General features: G+C 39.8%; 1 protein-coding gene across 1 annotated transcript in view; it reads left to right on the top strand.

Moving 5' to 3' along the window:
• The first annotated feature begins 15,897 nt into the window (after positions 1-15,897).
• The window catches only part of LOC126095663 (zinc finger protein basonuclin-2-like), a 199,373-nt gene continuing 195,164 nt past the window's right edge, over positions 15,898-20,106 (top strand). Inside the window, exon 1 of the mRNA XM_049910420.1 lies at positions 15,898-16,036. Coding sequence (XP_049766377.1) covers positions 16,000-16,036 — 37 coding nt within the window. The 5' untranslated portion in view covers positions 15,898-15,999. The remainder of the gene's footprint in view (positions 16,037-20,106) is intronic.

Genomic DNA, 20,106 nt, shown 5'->3' on the forward strand with positions numbered 1-20,106 from the left:
GTGAACAAATTAGAGCCGTTGCCGCGCAGTGTCATGACACTAAGGAACAGTTGCGCGTGGAAATTGAGGCTTGTTCACGTAAAAATAGCGAAGAAATTAAGTCTGTTGCGCAGGAATTAAGGGAAATGCAAACTGCCGCAACAGAAACACTCAGAGAGGAAATTAGCGGAGTCGCTAAACAATGCTCTGAAAAAGCTACACAATTACGCGACGAGTTTAAAGCAATGACAGCAGAACTTTCGCGCACAATGGATGAAAAGATCGACGCGAAATTCGAACAACAAAATACTCAGATTGACGAACGCTTTAATCACCACATAGAAAACAGTAATACACGTTTCCGCAAATTTATTCAAGATCAAAATAAAGTCAAACGTCAAGTCATGGAAACAATCACTGCACAGAGACAGGAAGACAAACGTAAAATGTTCGCGAAAGCGAAGACGTATGTAGACAATAATATTACTACAGTGTCCGACAAAATTAATACCATAGAACAGTTGAACGCGGAATTACGGGATGAAATTTCTGATCTTAAATCAAAAACAGATACACACACAGTAAATATTCAAACAGTGACAGACAGATTCGAACAATTAGAACTAACACAGGATTGCGATGTCATCAAAGCTGATGTTAAAAAACTGAGCGAAACTACGCGTAAGTTGCAAAAACAGATTAATGCGTCCGATTCTAAAACCGATGATCAGGCAAAAATACTGACTGAAAAATATGATGAATTAGCCAGTCGTATTGATGCTATCGAAAGTGCTAATGACAATAAATCAGACGATACTTCACCGGTTTCATTTAATCAAACACCAGAATTTCAAAATTTACAGCAGACAATTAATGAGATCGATTCGTCTAACAACACGTTACGTAGGAAGTTGTCAAATTTACAGCAAGAAGTAACAGAGATGAAAAACACTTCAGTTAATAATAACCTACAACAGACACCACTTTATGAACATTTGTCAGACTCACGCAGCGCGTATAATTTGAGTAATCTACAGAGAGTACGGGACTTAGATTCCGAACAACCTCAGTTTAATAGATACTCTTACGATCCTGAACCTGTACCATCACACAGAGATGATAATTTCGATTACAAACATTTTCTGTCAGTGAGAAAGTTTAAAGTATTTAAAAACGATAGAACGCAGATTCACCCACTGGATTGGATTCAACAATTTAGCTTTGCTCTTCCACCGACTTGGCCTGTTACGCATAAACTTGAATTTATTTGCAGCTTTTTGGAAGGCGAACCGGCAACTCGTATGAGACCGATCGCGAGGCAATGCTACTCAGTAGAAGAATTTCAGAATGCTTTTCTGTCAGCGTACTGGTCGAAGACGACACAGCGCGGAATTAAAGACCAACTAATTAGTTTGCCAAACTATGAAAACTCAAATTTTCCCAGTGTAACGCAATTTTTTGAGCACATGGTACAACAAAACCAGTACCTAAGTGAACCGTACAGTAAATCCGCACTTATACAATTATGCATTTCCAAATTACCACGGTCATTACGAGTGTCACTTTTAACTGGTCAGCAAAAAGAAAACATTTCAGCATTCAGAGATCTTCTACAGCTTTTAGAAGTACAGCAATCTGATTATTCTTTTGTAAACAAAAACTTTTCGTATAATAACCAAGGTCAACAAACTTACAGTAATTATGATCAGGGACGTAACTTCAATAGGAAAAGTAACAGACGCTTTAGGAACGACAACTACCAGAACTTAAATCACAGACAAAATTCAGATTGTCAATATCGTCAAAATTTTCAGCAACAGGAACCACACTTTAGTAACAATAGAGGTATTTCACAACAGCAACATCAAAACCAGCCGGTTAGCATACCTAACCAACAATGGAATGCACAAGGTCAACCAGGCTTTAATGTTCCGCCGCGAGCACGTATAGTCCCTGATACAACAAATAGTAACGCACGACAGCAAGGAAATAACTATGTACAGAGAAGACAGTATTACAATTCCTATCGCAATGCACCGTATAGGAATGACTATTACGACAGGCGTAAAAATAATGAGAATAATTTTCAGCGTACATCTAACAACAGTCGGACATACCAACAGCAAAATTTTACACAAGAACCTATTCTCATGAATGAACCCGACAGTAGGTACCATCCAGAGCGTAATACGTCTGGAAGAAGTAATAGGACAGTTCAAATCGTCGAAATGCCACAGAATCCTCCTAATAATAATAACACGTCAGATAGAATCTGACTAGATACTGTACAGGACGCAACTTCCAATAACACAAGCACTACGTTTGACACGCAAAATGTTGTTCACGAAAATGTAATTACTTTTGACGATATCAGAGACACTCTTTTGCACGAACGACCATTTGTTCAGAAAACTATTTCACATCCTGTTATCGAAATTAAAATTGGTTCATCAAAATTCTCAGCAGTAATTGATTCCGGATCACCTATATCAGTAATAAATGAGGAGACTTTTAACGAGTGCAACAAAGAGAATACCTATCCGACATTACCTTTAGGCAAAACAAAAGTGAAAGGAGCAGTATCGAGTAAAGGAGTAGACGTTAAATTGCAGACACATTTATCATTTTGTATTGGAGGTCATACTTTCCACTCTAATTTTTGGATTGTTCCTTTACTGACAACAGACGTAATTTTAGGTAATAATTTTCTGGTACAACACGACGCTATTATTGATTTTCAAAATTCCTTTTTAATGTTAAAGGATGAGGATGCACAATTGGCTTTAGAATTTCAGTACTCACTATCTGCGGAAGAACAAACAATTAATCGCACAGAGGTCATTTCCGTATCACGTGGCATAGACTGTAATCCCACATTGTTCACGGATACGTACGTACACAACGGTAATACTCCAGACAAAGCTGACTACGACGTGATGCAAATGATTTCCGATAAAGTTAGACAAAGCAGTGCAACAACAGACGACGAACGAATGCAACTACACAAAATTCTTTTACAGCAAGCTCCAGTTTTTGACAACATTCCTGGTACTATGTCCGGTTTTATGTATGAATTTCAAGTGAAACAGCACGACACATTTAAAGCAAAGCATTATCCCATTCCATATATTCACAGAGAACAAGTTAAAAAAGAATTGCAGGATATGCTCGACCAAGGAATTATAGAACCAGCAGTTAGTCCGTACATAAACCCGTTGCATATTGTTAAGAAAAAAGATGGCTCACTTCGCCTCGTACTTGATTCGCGTCACATTAATGAAATAATTGTTAATGAAACAGATCGACCACAGACACTAGAGGAACTACTACAGAAATTTCACGGTACTGCAATTTATTCTACATTAGATCTGAAATCGGGATTTTGGCAAATTCAACTTCATCCGAATTGCAGAAAGTATACAGCTTTTCTTTGTTTTGGCGACTGTTATCAATTTTGTAAATTACCATTCGGCTTAACTATTTCTTCTGCGGCTTTTATTCGCGGTTTGAACACAATACTTCCGACAGAACTTAAAGACAGAATTACGACGTACGTAGATGACATTCTTATCGCAGAAGCTAATTGGTCTGAACACAATCTGATTTTAGAACGACTGTTGCAAACTTTTCATGCGCAAGGACTCACAGTTAACCTAAGTAAATCGCACTTTGGCAAAACTTCTATAAAATTTCTTGGACACGTAATTTCAGCAGAAGGCATTGCGCCTGATCCGGAAAAACTTCAAGCTTTACGTGACATTACTGTTCCTACGACGAAGAAACAATTACGCAGCTTTTTGGGTTTAATTAACTTTTTTCGTAAATTTATTCATCACTCCGCTTTAGACACACCTAGATTATGTCAACTGACAGGTAAAAACACTATTTGGTCTTGGGATAAGCAAGCACATTCTGAATTTGTGAAACTGAGAGAAGCCTTGTTGAATGCTCCACTTTTATCGCACCCAGATCTTACCAAAAATTTTTCCATTGCCACCGACAGTTCCAACACAGCTTTAGGCGTACATATTTTTCAGGAAATTGAAGAAGATGGTTCTACAGTAATTAAAAACATCGCATTTGCAAGCCGCATTCTGTCACCTGCTGAACGAAATTATTCCGTTACTGAACTTGAAACATTATGTGTTGTTTGGGCTTTTACGAGATTTCGGCACTTTCTTTATGGAAGACACACTACAGTTTACACAGACCACAGAGCGATACAATTTTTACTTTCAGCTAAATTCACTCACGACAGGTTGAGTAGATGGAAACTTTACTTGCAGGAATTTAATTTCACAATTGTTCACATTCCCGGCACACAAAATGTTGTAGCAGACGCATTATCCCGTTCTCTTTGCAACAATCAGCAAGACATCGCAACCAACTTCTGCAAAACAAATTTCAGTGTCATGTACATTCAGCAAGTAGCATTTGAAAATTTTATTTCATCGTCATTACAGGACATAGCACAAGAACAAAATAAAGACAATGTGTGGAAAGAAATTAAACACCTTTGGCAAGATAGGAAAAATGTTACGATTAGGAACCACTACACTGTACGCAATGACATTCTGTTTCGCCGTTCTCATCCAGACAGCAACAATTGGTTATTATGCATTCCCGACGAACTGGTTAACAAACTAATCTGGTATACTCATTTAAGCTACGCACATTACGGAGCACGAAAATGTTTTCTTATACTGAGACAGAACTGTTATTTTAACAACATGGAGAAACGTATACGACGAGTTTTAGCGTCATGTAAAATTTGCCAGAAAGCTAAATCAGACACCACTTCACATATTCCTCCTTTATATCCCATTGTACCTGTTAAATTAAGACACATGGCCGCAGTAGATATTTTTGGTCCGATTCCGAGAACTAACAGAGGTTTTTCCTACATCTTTGTCGCTGTTGAGCTCACTTCGAAATTTGTTACCTTCACTCCGTTACGCAAAGCTACTGCTAAAACTGTTTCGAAAGCATTTGTAAAACATTTTCTATTTCATGTAGGGCATGTGATGAAAGTAATTTCTGACAATGGATCTCAATTTCGTAGTAGCGTATGGACACGCATGTTACGAGCCAGAAACATTTCTCCGATCTATATATCCAAGTACCACGCTTCTTCGAACCCCTGTGAACGGTTAATGAAAGAAATTGGTAAACTGTGTAGAATATACTGCCACAAAAGACATATTGATTGGGATACACATATACTCTCATTCCAAGATGTAATTAATTCCATTCCAAATGAATCCACTATGCTATCTCCGTCTGTTATACTGAAAAACGTTGAACCACCAAACAAAATTAAAGAATTTATAAATTTTCCTACATCTCGTCGCTTACGACACCACGAAATAATTGACATTGCGCTGAACAACATCAAACGTGCCGCAGAGCGCCGGAGAAGACAGCAAAAACAGGTTTGTACACGCCGCGACTTTCACGTTGGACAGAAAATATTAGTACGTACACACTATTTATCCAGCAAATTAAAAGGTAAGTGCAGTAAATTTGAACTTCTATACGCAGGTCCATATCGGATTCGCAGCATCCCTCACCCCAATGTTGTACACGTCGAAACTTTGAGAACCAGAAAATCGAAAGGCAATCACCATGTCTCAAACATTAAACCGTTTATTGAATGAAATCACTTTATGATGTAACATGCTATGATGCCATTTACTAATGCAATTATTTCACCTGACTAATTACTGATGATTATCGTATTTTTTCTTGGCAAGTGCCCGGCAAGGTAAGGTTAGCAGGTCGCTTTTCTTGTCGTTACACATCAGACCGTGCACATTTTTCACTTTTTTATGTACGATTGTATTCCAGTTTTGTCTATATGCACTGTGAAATAGTTAAGATATAACACACACCAGTCGACTTTGACATTTTTTTTTTTTTTTTTGGCCTTATGACATCTCAACATCGTGACTTTTACATTTTGCTGCTGCATTGTGATATTCTCTGTACATTTTGGCTTTGAACACTGTCAATGTCTTTGACATATTACGTTGTCTGTCATGTTATGCTGTATGGTTAATTGTGTCACCATAAACCAGTCATTATTTAGTGGGTATATGATGTAAATGCAAGACATTAATCTTTGTTCATCATTTTCAGAAAGAAATAACGTGTAAGCGAAATAAATTAAACGGAAATGGGTATTTCAACTACGGAATAAACGATAGAAGATGCAATAACTTTATGAGGAAGAGTAAATGGATCAGGATTAACAAGCATTAACAAGAATATACTATACTCATCATAGAATAGCAGTCTTAACTAATTTTTTCTTTCAGAATACGAAGCGATTGATGCAGGCTGTCGGACCGAACTACACATCTTAGTTTTAGTGATGAAATATGTTAGAGATAAGGAATAGTTGTGTAATGAGTAATGAAGTGATTTTTTGAGGTGATTATGAGTGATGATGATAATGATGGAGTTATGAATAATGAAGTGATGAATAATGAAGTTTTTTTCTTTGCAGATGAGGACAATGTTGAAGTTATGTATTTATACTACGTAGTTGTTTAAGTATTTGTTGCAGTTTGTTCTGACAGCAGGTGTTATATTGCATAGTAGGATGACGGAAAGTTTTGGAAAGGACAGCTATGGAACACATTTTATACACATTTCACTACTTGTTAATTCGAAGTTCACTACTTTTCAGCATAGTGTGCGTTTCTTCTTTCAGATCAATAATCCATTTTGTATTTTTTCCAGGAGAAGTTTTTTATGATACATACTAAACCTGTTACTTATTATACCTGTTCTAGTACTTGCATTTATATTTTTTACCCATTTGTGTCTATCATTTATACATGTGATCACATATACTGCCTTGTTTCACAACCTTGCTACAGCTGACTCATGACGAATGACGTTACACATTTTTGATTTACAGGAACAACCACTACCAATTTTTTTTTCTTTTCTTTTTTTCTCTTCTTGCTTTCCCTATAATAACTACACTGTTTATTGTAATGAGACTACTTATAATGCCCATGATTATTAATGCTATGACTGTAATTAGCTGATTTTAATAATGACTTTGTAATGATCTGAATGTCACTCAATGAATTGTTATTACTTCTTAATGATCTGAATAATACTGAATGAGGAACAATGTTTTATACTATTCAATACTTGATGGCCACTGAGTGCCAATAATTAATGTCAATCAATGAATTATGTTATTAATTATGCCATTAATTAGCTCTTGTTTTCAATGTTGATACTTTGTAACAGGAAAAGAATATGATTGTTTCATAATGTTTTGTAATTAGGAAAAGGCTAATTATTCTTACTATATTGAAATGACAAATGATTAATTAACTATGCTGTACTTTGTAACTGGAAAAGAATGTGACTGTTTAATAATACTTTGTAATTAGGAGAAAGCTAATGATTATTACTATTGAAATGACAAATGATTAATTAACTATGCCATACTTTGTAACTGGAAAAGAATATGATTCTTACTATATTGAAATGACAAATGATTAACTATGCTTTATAATTGGGAAAGAATGTGACTGTTTAATAATACTTTGTAATTAGGAGAAGGCTAATGATTATTACTATTGGAATGACAAATAATTAATTAACTATGCCATACTTTGTAACTGGAAAAGAATGTGACTGTTTAATAATGCTTTGTAATTAGGAAAAGGCTAATGATTATTACTATTGGAATGACAAATAATTAATTAACTATGCCATACTTTGTAACTGGAAAAGAATACGATTGTTTCATAATGCTTTGTAATTAGGAGAAAGCTAATGATTATTACTATTGAAATGACAAATGATTAATTAACTATGCCATACTTTGTAACTGGAAAAGAATATGATTCTTACTATATTGAAATGACAAATGATTAACTATGCTTTATAATTGGGAAAGAATGTGACTGTTTAATAATACTTTGTAATTAGGAGAAGGCTAATGATTATTACTATATTGGAATGACACATAATTAATTAACTATGCTATACTTTGTAACTGGAAAAGAATGCGATTATTTAATAATGCTTTGTAACTAGGAAAAGAAGGTTACTGATTCTATGTAAAACAATTAATGAACATTTTCTGTAATACTACATTCATGGTACAGAAATGTTCAACACTGGGCTATGAATGCCGCAAATGAAAACTGTAATTGTCAATATTATGTGACTTAATGTCCTTCACCTCATGAGCTAACTACCCTGAATTACTGCAATGTCCATTTGTCCTGTCTATCCTAGTGATCATGGAGCACTACCTTTGGGTTTGCACTACTTCTACGTTGGTGTGCCTTGTAAAAGCGTGGTGTTGACACGACATGCTGTCCACCACCATGAGCGATGAAGACATTATTATGGTCCCACTGTTTGGTGTACCTAATGTACTGCCAAAATGAGAACATGAAATATTACTACGAGAGTTCAGTGTCTTGGCTACACTGATGAATTCTGATGGGAAAAGAACTGCAAACAGTGTCACTTAATGTTGTACTTCTGTGGAAAGATATGGACTTTCAGAACAGCTGTGTGCAATCTAAAGTGCTACAACCATGATGCAATCCTTCCCTTTCCTATCCTAATTCTTGTCACATAGTGAAAATAATATTTTGCTAACATTATTTATGTTCATGGGTTATACATTTTTTTTTGATTCGCTGAACTCCAGTGCGAGTACACTTATGTCACTTGTCGATATGATTTTTGCCATTATGTTTATTTATTGCAAAAATACCTAAGACATTTTTTCGATTTGTTCTCAAGTACAGTATGTGCACTCTTGTCTTTTATATTGTATATACAATTTTTTAGTATTTTATTTTAATGATGTTCTGAACTACAGTGCATGTGCACTTATGTTGTGTGTTAATATGTTTTCTACTGAACTCCAGTGCCTGTGCACTTTTCTCATTTTTCAATATGATTTGTACTATTCTGTATATTCAATACTTCAATGCGTATGCACTTATGTCATTTGTTACTAATTGTATATACATTTCATCATTTACTGATATGTTCTCAACTGCAGTGCATGTGCACTCATGTCACTTGTCAACATAATATTTTTTGCCAGTCTGTTTATTTGTTCTGAATATGCTAAAGAATTTTTTCAGTGCCTGTGCACTTTGTTATCTGTCAAATAATTTGTATATACATTTTTCTGATTTGCTACTATGTTTTGTACTCACATTTTGTCTTTGTCTGATATATTTTGTACTTAGTGCGTGTGCACAACATTTAATTCATGTACTACATCTAAATATTCTGTAAGTTGTAGAAGTTTGTTAATTAAAGAAAAATTTTGCCGCGCTTGGCAAGTCCAAATGACTCACCATCGCTGCCAAATTTTTGCCCCCCCAGTGGAGGGTTATGAAACACGTATGTAACATAGCAGCGATGGCGAGGCATTGTAGCATCTGTGACCAGAGAGTATGCGCTTGACCGCGCGAGTGTTGCGAGCGGTTCTCAGTCTGTCAGTCAGTCGTTGCGAGTCTGTAGCTCTGTCTAGTTGAGGGCTGTACTCAGTCAGTAGTCGTTGAGAGCAGTTCAGTAGTGGTCTGGTCCGGTCACGGTCGCGAGCAGGACGCAGTCGGGAGCGTCGACATGGCATTCTGGTCAAGATGCTGAATGAGGTATATTGTTAATTAAGGTAATTATCAGATAATGTAAAGTTTATTTATTGTAATTAATTTTCAACAAGTGCCCCAATAATAATTTTGATTTCAAAAAAAAAAAAAAAAAGAGAATATTATTATTTGCAATGCAGTTCCTCCAAGCTGTGCGCAAGAATAAGAGCAGAAATGTGACTAGCAGTTACAATGAGGTAAGAATTTAATTCTGATTTGCACAGGGCCAAAGACCGATATTTCGGTTTAATTGAATTATCATTATCACTGAGATTTCATTAGTACTGAATTGTTTTTCATTATTTTCGTGAGGAATTTATACTTGGGTCAGATTGCTAATTTTTGTCTAATGGTCATTGTCATTGAATTTATTTGCTGGGAAATTACGTTAGGTTGTATTCTTGTTAATATTCAAATTATTGTCCGGTCAACATTTTTGTGGCAAGGTTTCTCTTGGCTCCATTTTTATTAAATATTGTCTTTCTTTTAAAATTTTTCTGGGGAGGTTACAAGGTATGCGTATACAAATACAGAGATAAGTAAACAGGCAGAGTACGGCACTGCGGTCGGCAACGTCTGTAAAAGAGGAGTGTCTGTCGCAGTCGTTACTTCTGCTATAACAGCAGGTTATCAAGATTTAGGTGAGTTTGAACGTGACGTAATACTCGGCGCACGAGCAATGGGAGACAGCATCTCCGAAGTAGTGATGAAATGGGGATTTTCCCGTACGACCATTTCACGCGTGTGCCGTGAATATCAGGAATCCTGTAAAACATCAAATTTCCGACATCGCTGCGGCCGGAAAAAGATACTGCAAGAACGGGACCAACGACGAGTGAAGAGAATCGTGCAGCATTACATAACTGCAACCCTTCCGCAAATTGCTACAGATTTCAATGCTGGGCCATCAATAATTGTCAGCGTGCTATCCATTCAACGAAACATCATCGATATGGGATTTCGGAGCCGAAGGACCACTCGTGTACCCTTGACGACTGCACGACACAAAGCTTTACGCCTCGCCTTGGCTCTTCAACAAAAATGGTCCAAATGGCTCTGAGAACTATGGGACTTAGCATCTGAGGTCATCAGTCCCCTAACCTAAGGAGATCACACAGATCCATGCCCGAGGCAGGATTCGAACCTGCGACCGTAGCGGTCGCGTGGTTCCGGACTGAAGCGCCTAAAACCGCTCGGCCACACCGGCGGCTCGTCAACACCGACATTGGGTTGTTGACGACTGGAAACATGTTGCCCGATCGGACGAGTCTCGTTTCAAATTCTATCGAGAGGACAGACGTCCACGGGTATCGAAACAACCTCATGAATCCATGGACTCTGCATGTCAGCAGGGGACTGTTCAAGATGGTGGAGGCTCTGTACTGCTATGAGGCATGTGCAGTTGGAGTGATATAGGATCCCTCTGACAGGTGTCACGTACTTAACCATCCTGTCTGATCACCTGTATCTATTCGTGTCCACTGTACGTTCCGACGGTCTAGGGCAGTTCCAGAAATTTCACGTCAACAATTGCTAGAGAACGGCTCAAAAATCACTCTTCTCAGTTTAAACGCTTCCTTTGCAAAAATAGACATAATGTTTCATAGGAAATCAGAAATCAGCGATTTTACAATGTTACTTATAATGCGTCTTGATTGCAAAATTTTTATTCATATGACCGGTTTCGGTTCATCTAGAACCATCTTCAGATCTGATATTTCGGTTACAGGAGTAACTCGTCCAAATCCAGCAACTTTCACGCAGCATGTGAAAGTTGCTGGATTGGACGGGTTACTCCTGTAACCGAAATATCAGATCTGAAGATGGTTCTAGATGAACCGAAACCGGTCATATGAATAAAAATTTTGTAATCAAGACGGATTATAAGTAACATTGTGAAACCTTCCCGTCTCCTCTATACCTCTTTTGTTAATGATAACCTTCCCTTTTACAATAACCTATGTAACCTTCCCTTAGGAGTTCTATCTCTTGCTTAATAATAACAAATGAAATCTTTCCTTTGAAATTTATTCTCTTTCTCAATCTTCGCATACAAATTTAACTACTGCTTATTAAAAGTGATTTTCTGATTATTTCGACGAAACATAGAATGTGTCGTCGTGGTGGCCCTCAGTCGTTACCTGCAATAAGCCAAAACTGTTCCTTACCTTTCTTTTTACTGTTACTGGATCGCCATCTGACTGCTACATCGAACTGCGACATGAATATACTTACTCTGGTTTACTATACTCTATTAACTACTGGTGGGCCGTCATAATAAGTGGCTGTATTTATTACCAAAGCTGACGTTATTCTTTAATAGCAAAGCTGACATTATTCTTTAATTAATTTGACTGAAGTTACGTAATTCATAGTTACACTTTTTCTTGACAACAATAAAATTTTTGCAAATTTTTACGTTGATGGTTTTTGGGATGGATTATAATCAGTAATGCAACATTGCTGGCAAAAATTAATTATATTCTGAATGAAATGATTTTACAAACGTTCAAATGGGACTTACTTTTTACAATACTCTTACAACTAGCAATGCGCAAGCATACCTTCAGTAGTCTTGAGTTTCCCAAACAATTAATTCAATAATGTTAGTTCCTCTTATGATAACAGTTAGGTGATGCCTCTGTACATCCGTTTATAATCTCTTGTAAATCATAGCTAGTGGCTGGCAGGCACACCGCTCCTCTCAACCTCTCGCTTCAGACCTGCTACTGACTAGCTTCACAATTCGCTTACTACTGACTTCCTACGAACGCTAAAGTGTGGTCTCTCCTGCCAACAGTGCTTTCTGGTGCAGACAATCCCTTCTACAATTACAAAATGTATCAAAGCGTGGTCTCTCCCGCCTTTTTAAAATTATATCAATTTGCTGTCTCTCTTGTCAACAATACTTTGGTGCAGACATTCCCTGCTACCACAATTATTTCCAACATCACAAACATTAATTATTCCTACTTAATCCTATTAATAAAATATAAATATATTTCATAAATTGTGATTTGACAATAGACAATAGAAATATACACGTCTTACAAGTGGGCGGTTCGTGTGGGTTTAAGAGGTGGCTGTACGGGCTCTCGTGGAGAGTTGGCAGTCGGGGCATCAAGAAGCGACTTCTCTGAGGTACTAAAAGAGGGACAGCACGCAGACCGTGGCATCAGCGTAAGCGACGCGAGCAGCGGCTCCGTGGTTTGGGGCGTTAACTGCTCGCCGCGAAAGGAATCTTCCTGAGTGTGGATCCGCAAAGGACCTAATCTGCAGTTCGGCCTTATGTTGTCGACCGGTGAGGAGGTTCTGAAAATCGGCGCGCCTTCCTGCGTCCGTCGAAACGGCTGGCAGCGGACCGCTCGGCAGACAATTTGGAAGTGCTGCGTGGGTTCAGTCCTGGCAGTCGCAACGCATCAGAAGTTGAGTTTTGATTGTTAACAGATTTTATGAAGATTAATTTAATTCAGTTTACTTATTCTTGTTAATTACACCAGCCGTATTTTTTTTTGGGAGGGGGGGTGTTTCGCCGGCCTAAGTGGCCGTGCGGTTAAAGGCGCTGCAGTCTGGAACCGCAAGACCGCTACGGTCGCAGGTTCGAATCCTGCCTCGGGCATGGATGTTTGTGATGTCCTTAGGTTAGTTAGGTTTAACTAGTTCTAAGTTCTAGGGGACTAATGACCTCAGCAGTTGAGTCCCATAGTGCTCAGAGCCATTTGAACCATTTGGGGGTGTTTCCAGCCCTTCATTCTCGCCTGCCCACCCGCGGGAAGTTGGTAATATTAGTAAGGGTGATCCGTTTGTCCCCTTTTGAGGACGAAAGGGGGAGAGTCAGAGTAAATCTGTGGTTCGGATTGCTTCTTTCCCCTCCCAGCTTACCTACCTCTGCCTTGTCTGCGAAAGTCTAAGGCATCAATGACTGTACTGTTAAACGAGGATCATGGAATGTAATCGAATTAAGTCGGGTGATGCTGTGGGAATTAGATTAAGAAATGAGACACTTAAAGTGGTAAAGGAGTTTTGCTATTTGGGGAGCAAAATAACTGATGATGGTCGAAGTAGCGAGGATATAAAATGTAGACTGGCAATGGCAAGAAAGCGTTTCTGAAGAAGAGAAATTTGTTAACATCGAGTATAGATTTAAGTGTCAGGAAGTCGTTTGTGAAAGTATTTGTATGGAGTGTAGCCATGTATGGAAGTGAAACATGGACGATAAATAGTTTGGACAAGAACAGAATAGAAGCTTTCGAAATGTGGTGGTACAGAAGAATGCTGAAGATTAGGTGGGTAGATCACATAACTTATGAGGAGGTATTGAATAGAATAGGGGAGAAGAGGAGTTTGTGGCACAACTTGACAAGAAGAAGGGACCGGTTGGTAGAGCATGTTCTGAGGCAGCAGGGGATCACAAATGTAGCATTGGAGGGCAGCGTGGAGGGTAAAAATCGTAGAGGGAGACCAAGAGATGAATACACTAAGCAGATTCAGAAGGACGTAGGTTGCAGTAAGTACTGGGAGATGAAGAAATTTGCACGGGATAGGGTAGCATGTAGAGCTGCATCAAATCAGTCTCAGGACTGAAGACCACAACAACAACAACAGCCTCTGCCATGTCTGTGAAAGTCTAAGGCACCAATGACTGTACTGTTTAAAATGCAAGGCACTAAGACCTCATCCATTCTCTCGCCTGCCATAACTAACATTACTAGACTGACGTGTAAAAGAAAGAAGAAAAATTCCTTTTGCCTCGTGGTGAGAACCAGTCAATTGCATAACGAATTCCTGCTCATCTGGAAGCTGTAACTTTCGTAAATTTGTGTTTATGTATATTTGGCTATAATCAAGCAAGGTTGTTAATGTACGCCGTAGTGGATTTTTTATATTGTTTCTCGCCAGCAAAAATTGTTGTGTGTTTTTTTCAATTTCATACCTTCTAAGGCTATTACTCAAGGCGCTTAAGTGTTTTATACAGGTAGTTAGTTGGTTATTAGTGTGTTTTCTTGCCATGCAAAAGTTTGCCATTTCATTACGGGTAGAAATTGTTGCCCTGAAAGGAGAACGTTGTAAAAGTTCGCAAGTCCTACCTGGCGAGCGTGTGTTTTTGGCGTAAGTTAACTGGCAGAAATTTGTAAAATTTGTTCTTTTATATATTTTGGAAATGTTAATGATCTTAATTGTGAACGTCCCCCCGTGTGCATGACTCATTTGTTTTTGTTTTTCTATTTTGAGACATTTTGTAAACAGGATTGTCTGTATATGTTGCAGACAAGTTTGATTCTGCGCAATTTAATGAATGGAGTGAAATTCATCTGTAATTTAGCTGAGCTTGAAATATTATACAGCGTCGCGTTGTATACGTTAAATTGCTTGCCTGTACTTGCCTTTTACTGGCGTGTAATTTTTTTATACTAATTTAATAATTTAAAAGTACTTTCCTATCGTAAATTGTGACTTATTTGTTAAATTGTTTTTTTTCTTTTATTATCGTAAAGTCTTGCACCAAACTTGAATAAAGAGTAGAATGAGATTTTCACTCTGCAGCGGAGTGTGCGCTGATACGAAACTTCCTGGCAGATTAAACGTGTGTGCTTGACTGAGACTCGAACACGGGACCTTTGCCTTTCGCGGGCAAAGTGCTCTACCGACTGAGCTACCCAAGCACGACTCACGCCCCGTCCCCACAGCTTCACTTCTGCCAGTACCTCGTCTCCTACCTTCCCGAGTTCGAGTCCCGGTCCGGCACACAGTTTTAATCTGCCAGGAAGTTTTGAATAAAGAGTGTTACTCAAAGTTGTGTGTAATTTCACCAGTTATTCCTTGGCACCTACTTCCACTTTACATTTTGTGTGCTGATTTAGATTAATAACCTTTGGTGAACCAGTAGTAGTAATTTTACGGTTCACCGCGGACCTAACAGACTGTCCCCCCTGGACTGCATGCTTTGTGAATGATGTGACACCTCTGCTCTGCCTGTGCCGTAATAATTGCGCCGCCGGAATCGGCCGTCCCCGCGGCCGACTTGCCCTCGCGAGGCGCCGACTGCGAAGGGTCAAGGCGCGCGAGCTGGGCGCGGTCCCGGGCGCAGCTGGCGGGTGGCACCTGCGTGCGACAGCCGGGGCGGACCGGCGGAGGCGCGCCTGTCTCTGGTTCGCTGTCACTGCCCGGCCGGCCGGTGGTGGGGGCAGGTCGGCGTCTCGTCCGCGGGGGGAGGGGAGGCGACCGGGGGCGACGCGGCGACATGTCGCCCCACGGCAGTGGCCGACCGCGGGCCGAGCAGACCGCACCGCTCGTGCTGTGTACACGCCGCACCACCGTGCGACGCAGCTTCCGCCGGCGCGGGACCAGCATGAAAGTGCGCTGACCGATGCGGGACTCCCAGCACTACGTCATCATGGGAACAGGTGGGTGATCGCTTCAGTGTCTGTGTGCGCGCGCGCCTGTGTGTGTGTGCTGCGTAGGGCGGACAGTGTCGAGTCACGTGCGAATTCTGCTGGAAGACGAGAGATCGAACGCCTACAGCGAAAGACAGCCCGATCAGAGTACCTCTCTTTCTCACGGGTGCCAAATCTGGGCTGCTGTTAAACTCTCGCGGTGTTAGCTCTAACCGTGACAACTGTCAAAGCATTACTAATACACAAATAATGGCCAGTTTACAGTTGAACGAAGCGACTCACACTTCCACTAAGACATATCCACCGGATGACGCTGGTGTAATTCTTCGAAACGCTGGTGTGCGCAGCTGATTTCTTACTGTAAATGAGGATAACAGCCTGCTACTCTTCTGCCAAGAATAGACCCGTTGTGGATAGACATGTCGACAGCCGAAGCTGTAGTCGACATGTCTTCTCTCGTAACGGCTGATGGCAAAATGCACTCTGTACCCTGAAGAAGTATTTCCGTTCATTACACACGACTGAGTACCTCGATCAACGCTCACCAGTGCTTCGACCAACGCTGATATTTTCAGTTCCACATTACCTGTATTTACTCAGTCGCAAGTTCGTTACGCCACTTTTCTACTGGACGGCATCACGGATTGTGACAGTTACGTGAGTATTACAGTTGAAAAAGGAAGTAATTCGACTTCGCATGTGATGCGCTACAGGTAGGTCTCAAGATGCTAAGAATATTTAAATGGCGGTTAACGTGTTCTTGGTGTAAAATAAGGACTGACAACTTCATTGGAACTAAAGTTTTGTGTGGATGTGAGTAAATCAAGTGTACCTCCTTTCTAAGTAGTTTTCAGCCAGTGATTACCATCTGTTAAACTTTTTTCCATACTGGCAGTAAATAATGGCAAACTGGTCATTATTGTATCCACTCTGCTGATAAACACCAATGGGGACGTCCAAGGAAGCCATGGAAGGTTCGAGTTTTAACAATCCCCAAATTAGTCGAGCCGACAGAGGTGGAAGATCCCCTCTGCTGCGACTGACTTGAATTTCCTTTTTTATTGTGCTTTTGCAATGTGTTGTCATTTTTTTTAATGATGTGCTGAATGGTTCTGTAATTTTAGTGCTGTCGTTCCTTTTGTTTCATGCGCTGTACGTCTTAAAGTTCCATTAATGAAATAGTCACAAATGTGATATCACTAATGACAATGAAACGCCTGTATCTGAAACTAAATGTTGATACTGTCAAAGCAAGAACACTTAGTGGTCAGTCATAAATCCTTATAGTTGCTAATCACGGTGCATTACCGAGACATACCTGATGAGTTAGACGCAGATCGCCCGAAGATAGTGATAATCCTTCGAAACACGGCGAGACTTTGTAATACGAAGTTAATGACTTGGGGAATGTCATTGTTACTTCGACATTAATGCTTGGTATTTCGAAAGATGCCTTCCAAAAGGCACGCACTGAGATGATCCACGTAGTATAGTTGTGTGAGCGACGACCTTCGGTGCCTGCGGGCTCCAGACAAACAACCACAACTACAAAAATCTGGGTTATTTTTCGAACATTATTTCATCTTGCTTCGTCAAACTGGTTACCTTATGCTTTGGTGCGTAAAAGACGTTGTTACAGCACTTTCTTTTGTGCTTGTCAGTGCCGTCGTCTGCAACAGACGTCTGTTCAATATGTCATTTTATTGTGTGTCGTAGCGTGCAAGGCGTACTGCTCGCCTTCCAGGACTCTATTGCTATGAAATATGACTGGCTTTAGGACGATAAGCAGGTAGTTGCTACGAAAACCAACAGGTGATCCTCATAGCTCCACCAAAGAATGTGGGATCGCATTACAGTCAGATGAAAATTTTACTTTGTTGTCAGTATCTCAGTAAGTGCTGTGCAAGTGTTTGTGCTTGGATTTCTGTGCGATGAATGAAAACATCGCTGAGAGCTGGTAAAAGTTGGTTTTATGAGTAAGTGACCACACTACCGTTTTTCACAGCTTACAGCCGTATCTTCGAGTGCAACAAAAATTACTACATTAATCCAGCATAGGTGAACTCAATGTTCTTAGGCAGTATTCAGGCAATACTGTTGGTTTCACCTGCGCTGGATTTATGTAATAATTTTTGTCGCACCCGAACATGCGGCTCTAAGCCGTGGAACACAGGTAGTGTTGTCAAATAAAACCCAGTTTTACCAGCTGTCCGTGTCGTTTTCATTCAGCATGACCTTCAGCCGCTGCGGATGCCTTGCAAGTAAAATTGTAGTTGTGCTTATAATTCCGTGTCAACGTGCAATCTATTAACCACGGAGCTTATGTGGCTCATGGCGACTGTTTATTACGTTATCCTACGCTTACATTTGGATTCTCCCAGTCCGAGACTTAATTCATTTCGTTACGCGTTTTTGAATTACAAGGTTGTGGGATAACACGTCCACCACTTCACAACAAACAAATAATTGGTCATTTTTCTAAATGTATTCTTTGTTAAGAAGTGAGTAGTGACACATGTCAGTAGTTCTGTTGCCTATCACATTGAATTTTTGTAGGAAAGTTGTTGACGATCATTTTCTGTGCATACGAGATTTTCAGTTACTCTTTCGCTTCGTAGTAAAACTGCAAATTTTCCGTTCTAGCTGGCGTTTAATAAGACCGCCAAGATCGTATCCGTCTTTCGAGTACATACTCGAAATTTTAGTCAGACTCTTTTCCAATGTCCTTTTGTCTTCATGCCTTAAAAAGATCATAAAATTTATGCGTGTACGATATTTTCTTTCCAAACAATATGCGTATAAAAAGGCTTCACTCCGACACTGCGGCCCTTGATTAGGAAATGCATCAGTTTTCTAGTGTCATTTAATGTTGTTGGTTTAGAATCGTCTGGGCACTAACATTCGGCGCTGAGTTGAATGTTCTGTAACGTTGGGAGGACACACTGTCATCTTGGACTCCGTGTTGAAAACATTTTTCGATTATTCAATGTATTAATCCGTCTTACTGTGTCAGTTGCGTACATATTTTCGAAAATATTTCTCCCGGTAAGAGACACCCGCACGTAACTCTTGTGTCCGTCTTTACGCTCTACAGTGGAACTTAACTTCTTGTACATTAATTCTCTAACATTTAACACGAGAAATGATAGCTGATAGTTTTCGACGTTCTGTGCAAATTATGGTTGGAAAGAGAGATGTAGGTGACTCATGTCATGTACGTCATTGTCCCACGTGCAGTAACGACTGATCGCGGTAAGCAAGTTCAAGTTCTCTCTCGCCCCAATCACGCCGCACGCAGCCTCTCCCAAGTCGGGCGAGACGCGAAGGCAGATGAGCGTAGCGTAGCGGAGCTGGGGAGGACATCTAGCGGCACGCTCGCGAACTCGCCGCCCGTTCGCGTTTTAACGCCTATAACCCGATTATGTAGCGTGCGCATTGTTCCCGAATATCAACACGGGCATCACCATCAGTTGTTTCTCAGGGAGTACAGATTAGATTACAGGGCACACCTTCGAATTATAGCCACAAAAATATTGTTTATTTTATCTACGACAGCATTCTGGCAACAAACGCAGTTGTCATGCCATTTACATGAAAATCCTGCAGTAGTACCTGTCGGTTGGGACCTAGCAAAACTGTCTCATTTTGCGTAAATGACCAACCGCAACGCAGGATTGTAATGCTCCCCTTGTGGTAAAAAGTTTCGACACTGGACTAATAAAAAAAAATAGAGAAAAGTTAAGATGGTGTTAAAAATGCTGCACGTGTTCTGTATAGTCTTCCTTCGCTTGAGTACAACGTACAAAAGTTTATAGAACCATGAAAAACTGTCACTAAAGTTCTTTCAACTCCCGCGTCTTATTGGCTTGAATTTCGGTAATGTCGTCTGAGCGATGAACCTTCATGCGAATTTCTGCTCTTCGGTATTTTGTGGTGGGCTCGTATTTGTAACACCAAATGTCGTCACCCATGATGATTCATTCCAAAAGAGAACTGTCCGCGTTTTGTATTTCAGTCGAGTCGCTGCAGGCGTCCACACGTTGTTTTTGTTCTGGAGTCAAGTCAAGTTGCATGGACTC

This window comes from Schistocerca cancellata, chromosome 8, assembly GCF_023864275.1.
Source record: "Schistocerca cancellata isolate TAMUIC-IGC-003103 chromosome 8, iqSchCanc2.1, whole genome shotgun sequence".
Lineage (NCBI taxonomy): Eukaryota > Metazoa > Arthropoda > Insecta > Orthoptera > Acrididae > Schistocerca > Schistocerca cancellata.